At 43.2% G+C, this 8,475-nt stretch overlaps 1 protein-coding gene across 2 annotated transcripts in view; it reads right to left on the reverse strand.

The window, feature by feature from the left end:
* Nucleotides 1-1,990: 1,990 nt before the first annotated feature.
* GALNT2 (polypeptide N-acetylgalactosaminyltransferase 2) overlaps nucleotides 1,991-8,475 on the reverse strand; it is an 89,150-nt gene continuing 82,665 nt past the window's right edge. For both annotated transcript variants that reach the window (XM_018573277.1, XM_018573270.1), the window contains 2 exons: nucleotides 6,872-6,991; nucleotides 1,991-2,861 (listed from right to left, as the gene is read on the reverse strand). In XM_018573277.1, the coding sequence (XP_018428779.1) occupies nucleotides 2,706-2,861; nucleotides 6,872-6,991 (276 nt within the window). In that variant the 3' untranslated portion in view covers nucleotides 1,991-2,705. The remainder of the gene's footprint in view (nucleotides 2,862-6,871; nucleotides 6,992-8,475) is intronic.

An 8,475-nucleotide genomic window follows, 5' to 3' on the forward strand; every position in this document is an offset into this window, starting at 1 on the left:
GCCCATATATGAGTCACTTAACAGCAAGCAAAGGTTACTTTTAGACCTACGTTGCTGATAAATGGCGCACATATGGATAAGCCCCTGACGTTATTGCCCAATCACTACTTGATCAGATAGCATTCAGCCAAGATGGAAAATCCAATAGTGTGATAACACCATGAGAACATAAGTGAATATTGTGCAACATTTTGTCACTGAATGCTCGGTCAGTTTAGAAGGGGTGTCTGACAGACACAATATATAGAATTGACAATATGTGACTATGGGCAAATCGGTTAAACTCCAGACTGCCCAAAATCAAGCTTTTGTCAATTTGATTGGCCTGATTTTGTTTAATTTTCTACCGCACTTACCTAGAGAATTGATCACACCGCTGATTTTTAATAATCTGCAACAGCAATAATTCATTTTGACTTTCTAGGCATTTGTACTAACAAAACTGAGCAATTGATGTAATTATGGTATATTTTCTCACCGATTGCTTCACATTGACCTAAATAAATGATACCACAAACAATGCCCAATGTAGTCTATGATAAAATAACGGAACATAAATAACTAAACAGTCATGGTGGTGTACATATGGAAGTGGAACTTCTTTTAGTAGTCTGGTGTAATTAGGCTTCAGCTTCAATATGTCCTGAAAACACGCTCCAAAAAGTACAGAATAGAAAGTACAGTGCCCAAATGTATTCTTACTTTCAAAAGGACTGGTAAACTTAGGGTACACAAAAGAGTTACTATTCCTATGTATGATCTATAAGTTCCCTTATGTGAGCAACATTTTATATGTTTGGCATTGTTTTAAAGAGTTGGTATAGAGATAAGTGCTTGCAACATATTGCTACAATCTGCCTGCTTATTATGTTTTAGTTATATTTAGTTAGGGTCAGGTGGGCCCATGCACAGGCAGGCGAATCACTGGAAAAACAGCAGTGATTGGGCAAGCTTTTATTCAAACTGCCTGATAGTTCTGTTCCCTGAGAATGCTCGTTTAGGGATGCCCCGTGCTTCATCACAGAAGCTGGTTTATTGCCCAATTTGGCCAAACAAAGCCCTACCGCGATGCCAGTAAATAGGGCCACCTTTATGTTTTTCTTATTTCACTGTTCATTTGCTGAGCAAATATGGTTGTGATTCTACTATCCGCCTTTACTAATATAGCAGGCTGTATGTTTTAAGACATTCGAATATCTATGGGCACCTCAACTCACTAGGTATTCAGACTGGTATTGAGCACCTAAGATGCTTTACCAAAGGCTGCCACAAGTCATCCATTATTTACAGGGAATTGTTCCTGCCATTAATGTTCAAGCTGATCTGTAGCCACCCCAAAGTACAGGTATATTTTTGCCCACTTATATTATAAAACGTATTAACAAGATGAACCTACTGAGAGACCACGCAGGGCACCAGGTAGACACTATGTGTAGAAGTCCCTGCAAGTTAGGACATTGTAGCCACTGCCACACCCCCATCTCCCATGCACAGCAACATTAGGTTTAAATACCATGCATTGGGTGGAACATGGCCAGTGTGTTTTCCTAAATCCCCCCCTCAGATCAGTACCTGTATTACCACACCTGACAGCTTGGAAAGTCAATTCTTCATCAGAAACTGAAGCCACTAAAAAGGCAAATAATTAATATGGATATAATGTTTTCAGAAACATATTCTAATCCAGCTGCATTAATTGGCATCTCTCTAGATGGCTCCAGTTATGTTCCAGAAGTTTTAGTTGTACGTTAAGTTTACAAGTCTTTGAAAAGAGCACCATTTTTGGACTTTGTTTGAAGACATTCTTTGCTTTCAAACAATAAAACAGGTTTACAGTTACAAAAATGATTCACTTTCATATTTAAAAAGATTGCTTTTTGGCAAAGAGAAATGAAAGAGAAGAAACAATGCCAAGCGATAGGAAAAAAAGTGTTCTTTTGTGATTGGAATTTCTCTAGACTTTACATGTCTTTAGAGCTCACTGATTAAGAAAGCCATTTCAAGACACTATTACTGTAGTATGATCAATAATTTTTAAAAAATCATTCCGACAACCAAAATGCACACATATTCACTCCAAGCTCAAGTGGGAAAATACAAAAACTTCTGGCAGCGACTGAACTGAGCACACATGGTCTTCTATCAATAACTCGAGCATGGCAATTTTTAAATCTCTTTAGAACAACACAAAAATGGTTCTACGGTCCTGATTTCTCAGGCGTCACCTCCAACCAGGGAAGAATTGCATTTATTCAGTCTTCTGAGAAGCTGCAAACATTCTTTGCAATATGTTCAGATCAAGCGATCTGGACCACTTTTCCCAAGAAAGAAAATGTTTTCAGATAGATAAGATAGATATATAAAAAAAACTATGTCCACAGAAATGCCAGATATGATTTACCACTTCTTTTCAAGCGTGTATCTATACCTCTCCTCTTGCAAAACAAAGTTTATTTTTGTCGATTTTCCTCAAGGGCCCAAGTACAGTGATACAATACTGTTAACCAATCACAACAAAGATCTGAAGGCGGCCATGGTCTTGTAATTCTTCTCCCAGCCTACATCCCACATTCCAATGTCAAGATGGAATACTGAGGTATATAAATTCCGCAGAACGTTCAACAAATACATCTGCAATGTGTTCGGAATCAATGTCCATGAAATGATGCTGATTTTCCCCAACTTTTCCCAGCTGTTGAGACTTCCTACTGTTGCAGGTTAAGAGAAAATTTCCACTGCTGCGATAAAGAAGGACTGCATACTTCTACTGTTAGACCGCCATTTTTGGCATTCCGACTGTCTAGGCAAAAGTTGCTTCCCACGTGCCTCAGCTTGGAGTTATTTTCAATTTGTTCCCATTTCTAAAGTAAAATAAAAGCGGGAAAGAACATATTAGGGTTATAAATAACTTCAGATGACCTTGATCAACCTACGTATGCTCTCAAAGAGTCATGGCAAAGCGACAATATCTGTGTAATGCACCCCCCAGACCCACGGATACTCCTCTTCTTCAGCAATCCCCTGCTGCTTCTTCCTCCATCTCAGCCAGTACAAAATGCCCGACACTGCCAGGTATTGCAGAGCATATGACCTCCTCCCACGGTGCCTGACCCCTAATGGCCAATCAATAGGCTTGAGCATGGTCTCATGAGGGAGGGGGAAAGGTCACCTGTCTTTTTAGGCTCAGGAACCACTCAATGTGGCAAGAGTTGCAACAAGGGAAAGGACAGTGCGAAGTTGCTGGAGAGGCAAGCATCAGCAAGAGCATTACACAGACGAGGTCGCTTGCACTGAACAGTAATAGTGACAATCTCTCCTTAATATTTAATGATGATATCTTAACATTTCCGTTGTCCAAACAGCAGCAGCACTGGTTTATCAAGAAAAAAATAAGTTTTAAATCTGAAAATGTTTTAAAGTAACATAACAAAACCTAAAATGTACACGTTTGTGTGCGTGTGTAAAGAGAGGATGAACTTTCTCATGGAAACATTGCAATGCTTTATAGCAAATGCTCCACAATGGAACTTTCTAGGAAGTAGAAAACACTGCTTCTGGGAATCTTTATGCCTTTTTCATTGTAATTTCATGAGCCTCGTCACTGAACCCTTGCTGCAAAGGGTTGGCTTAAAGCTCAATTCAAAGCACATTCTAAAATGTTTTATTTCATTGTAAATTGAGTAGGGAGGAGTTAGAGCCTGGGTCAGGAGATCAGGGGAAATTTCCTCACCAGGGACACGGCAAACCCATAAGTAAAGTGAAAAAAGGGGTAGAGCTACTGATGTTTTGCTGCCCACGCCTTTCTTGGAGGGTTTCCTTTCACCCTCCATTAATTTAAGGCTCCATTCACACAGGAGCGGTTTTCCACACGTATTTGTGCAAGTGGAAACACGCTAAATATAAAAACCAATGCATTCCAATGTGCATTGTTCAGACTATGACGGTGGCCGCGTGGTACGAAACCACACGTCCCGCAAAATAGTCCAATTGCAATTTTATGGGTGGATTCCACCCGTTCAGGCTATAGTAATAGCTGCAAATGCGCGGAACAGGGGTGGCACTATCCCCCCCAATAGCATCACAGACAGACATTTTAACTTCTCCCCACTCGATCTAAAACCAAAACGAGGAATGTTGGTAGGGGTTAGGCTTTAAAGTAAACCTGGGCAATTCAAACTAAAAACATAAGGGGGGGGGGAGGTCCAGGGAGTGGAAAAACAAAAAGGACAATGAGGTAGAAGACTTGTAGTCTGTTCCTTAGGCTTGTCCCCCAGAGGGAGATAAGCTCTTGCCACTTTTTCCACAAGGGTTCCACAGTCCAGCACCTAAGCCACATTGCCCTCTGCCCATGTTAAGGCAGGACACTGCCAGATCCTCTGTAAATGTGTACAAGAGTAATAAATATTTTGGGGTGGCAGACAGCTTGTCAGGATATTTCCAGTCTCCATAGAGAAATAGTTGGAAATGCAGGTACAAGGGGAAAGTCTTTATGACATTCAGAGTTTGTAAACTATCCGAGACTCGAAATATCACTGGTAGAAGCAACAGACGAATTCAATAGTTTCAGAGTGGCGCTCTCTGCAATAATAAGAGCCAAATTGGTCTTTATTTTGGGAGTAATAGCAGTAGACTGACTCCTCAAAAAAAAACTCCTCAGTTAAGAACTTAAGCAACTCAGAATCTCTGCACTAAGGGTGCTGGCAAATTCAATATAGAATCTGTAGGCGAGAGAGAGAGAGCAGAATGGTGTTTGTTAACTCTGCAACCACAGCGGCAAAAAAAAATTGGGTAATTTGGTTCATAAAATCCTGCATGACTGCGGCCCAGCCACACCTAACTCAGTCAAAGAAGACTCTGAGGATGAAACAGACTCTAAAATGAACGGACAACATGATCCCAGACTGAAGACATCAGCACAATCAGAAGGCGTGCTGCAATCAGTCCCAGACCTGTTGGTAGAATCTAAGCTGGGGGCACCCAATACAGTGGGAATGCCCCCCCCCCACCCACACACACACCTGTGTCTAGAATCAGACTGTTGTGGGGCGGTAAAGAAACATATAGGCTCGACTCAGTGCAAGACGCAAGGCCTCGGGTACTCATGAAACCTGGACAGCTAGTAGCAGGTAAGGGTTGGATGCAGGGGCGTAAATAGAAATCACAGGGCCCCATAGCAAAATTTTGTATGGGGCCCCGTGATTTCTAGTTATACCCCTTGCAGAGCCCACTCAAGATCCCACCTGAGGGTGACCCTGCAGAGCCCACCATAGAATTTCTATGGTGGGCTTTGCAGGATCACCCTCAGGTGGGCTGGTCGCACTCCTTACCTCCTCCGAAAACGCCACTGGCACGCAGCAGTTGGGCCAGAGATTGGGGGTGCATACCAGCAATCAGAGTTGCAGTGATGTCATTATAGGCAGACGGCAGTTGGGCCAGAGATTAGGGGTCCATACCAGCAATCAGAGTTGCAGTGATGTCATTATAGGCAGACGGCAGTTGGGCCAGAGATTAGGGGTCCATACCAGCAATCAGAGTTGCAGTGATGTCATTATAGGCAGACGGCAGTTGGGCCAGAGATTAGGGGTCCATACCAGCAATCAGAGTTGCAGTGATGTCATTATAGGCAGGCGACAGTTGGGCCAGAGATTGGAGGTGCATACCAGCAGAGTTGCAGTAATGTCATTATAGGCAATCGGCAGTTGGACCAGAGATTAGGGGTGCATACCAGCAATCAGAGTTGCAGTAATGTCATTATAGGCAGACGGCAGTTGGGCCAGAGATTAGGGGTGCATACCAGCAATCAGAGTTGCAGTGATGTCATTATAGACAGACGGCAGTTGGGCCAGAGATTAGGGGTGCATACCAGCAATCAGAGTTGCAGTGATGTCATTATAGACAGACGGCAGTTGGGCCAGAGATTAGGGGTGCATATCAGCAATAAGAGTTGCAGTAATGTCATTATAGGCATCCGGCAGTTGGGCCAGAGATTAGGGGGGCATACCAGCAATCAGTGTCAGTACTGTCATTATAGGCAAGTGGCAGTTGGGCCAGAGATTAGGGGGGCATACCAGCAATCAGTGTCAGTACTGTCATTATAGGCAAGTGGCAGTTGGGCCAGAGATTAGGGGGGCATACCAGCAATCAGTGTCAGTACTGTCATTATAGGCAAGTGGCAGTTGGGCCAGAGATTAGGGGGGCATACCAGCAATCAGTGTCAGTACTGTCATTATAGGCAAGTGGCAGTTGGGCCAGAGATTAGGGGTGCATTCCAGCAATCAGAGTTGCAGCAATGTCATTATGAACAGACGGCAGTTGGGCCAGAGATTAGGGGTGCATACCAGCAATCAGAGTTGCAGTATTGTCATTATAGGCAAGCGGCAGGGGCGTAACTAGTAATCACAGGGCACCTAAGCAAAATTTTGTATGGGGCCACATGATTTCTAGTTATACCCCTTGCAGAGCCCACTCGAGATCCCACCTGAGGGTGACCCTGCAGAACCATAGCGACCCAGGCGGCCCGCACGGCATCCGGCCGGGCCCCACTGTGCCCTGGGCCCTATAGCGACCGCCTGGGTCGCTATGGTGATTGTTACGCCACTGGTTGGATGTCAGGTCAGCAGAAACAGATCGAAGCTCCACGTGGCCCTTTTCAAGCAGGAGCAGCATCAGCAAATAGTTGCTTCCATGAAGCTGTATGATAGGAAAGAGTTCCTCTGTCCCTTCATTAATTTTATCCAAAAGTTTTTCCTTTCAATATACTTTTTAATAAATGTTATTGTTGGAGATGCTTTTTTCAAGTTAGACTGTTTAAAAAGGACATTAAAAAGGCAGTATGGATTACCGTACACAGCACCAAGAGTACAGTCCTTACCTGTCTACTGTCGTTTTCTCTGCAGGCTTGAAGTTTTATAAGAGAGCCGGGTGCTCTGTCCACAACAGTAAGACAAAGATCCATGTGTTTAACTGACTTATCTTTAGTAAGAGCCCATTCCTAAAGTAAAATGAATGCAGACAATCAGGTTTCTTGGATAAAAGTTTCTGAAATGTTACTGCTAGGTTAAATTTTTACATTAAGGAATGAAAGCAAAAATTCAAAAAAGCCAAATCTTTTTATACTTTGGGTCACAGGAGAATATTTACTAATCTACTCCTGTGACCCAAAGTCGGCATATAGCAGGCTAATGCCAGCTAAATCTTGACAGTGCAAAGTCAAACTGTAGCTGGGCGGGATCCCGATATTGCTGGGATCGACCTGACTGCTCTCCGCCCCCACCTCTGTTTGTCCCTGCAGTGAGCATTGGAGGAACAGAGAGGAGAGAGGAAAATCCCTGCAGGGAGCGGTGACCAACGGTGTGTTGGTAGGCAGAATATAATGAAAGCACTGCAGAAAACAACATTGACATGCTTGATTAAGAATTTTTTTAGAGCATTTGTAACTTGAGCTTACTCTTGGAAAACGGTTAAATTGGTGGGTTTATTTCCACTTTACCTGCCTTGAAGAAAAACTGATAATCCTATATATGATCCTTACCAGGTCCTTTAGGACCATATCCTAAAGGAGCAGTGTGGGGAGAGCGAAACATGCGCTACTCCCCACTTAAAGCCAGCGTGGGACACTGCAGCTGTCACACGCCAGCTCTATACAGAGAGCTGAGTGATCATGTACCTGCTGATCACTCAGCTGACGGGTTCCTCCGTGCAGAGAGATGTAACCATCAGTCACTGACCCCCCACAAGGATTCCCCTCTCTGTCTGTTCCTCCGGCGCTCATTGGAGGGGCAGACAGGGTAGGGGGCGGGCACAGCTGTCTCTGGCTATTGAGAGGCACAGACAGCCGTCACTTAGGTAGCCAGGGTGGATCTCCACAATATCATCAGGACCTTTCCCAGCTGCTGCAGAGCTCTGTACTGTCAGACGATAGCTCATTTCACCTGGTGTTCTGGAGATCATAGGAATTACCTATAAACCAGGATTACACAAGACAGTTTAAAAATAGCATTACCAGTTATTTCTTTGTTTGTATGTAGTTGTAATACGTACTTGGTTACCCCCTGCATTATGACATTCATAGACACCCACAACTCCATCTGCAAAATGGCCCAATGTGTCAAGACAGTTTGTTCCTTGTTGTAAAGCTCCAAATGCAATATCCTGATGGTCAGGAACCCTGGAAATGAATTGAAAAACAATGAATGTAAATATAATGAAGCTGTGCATGTTTCATACTATAATTAATATTCCCTGTAACTAGTTTTATTTTGAACAAAGCCAGAAAATGCCATGCCGTTACAAATTAAGAGGCAGAGCTGGCACACCCATGACATGCACACGGTTTTAATTAAAGGGTAAGTGTTCACTTGAGATAAAAATATAAATTAAGTGTTGTGTCTTTTTGCACACCTGGCTGATTCAATGCCTTTAATTAGCCAAAGTCTTAAAATGATAGATTTTAAAACTGATGAGACGTTGCCTAAA

The sequence above is a fragment of the Nanorana parkeri genome, unplaced genomic scaffold, assembly GCF_000935625.1.
Source record: "Nanorana parkeri isolate BGI_ZX_2015 unplaced genomic scaffold, ASM93562v1 scaffold46, whole genome shotgun sequence".
Classification (NCBI taxonomy): domain Eukaryota; kingdom Metazoa; phylum Chordata; class Amphibia; order Anura; family Dicroglossidae; genus Nanorana; species Nanorana parkeri.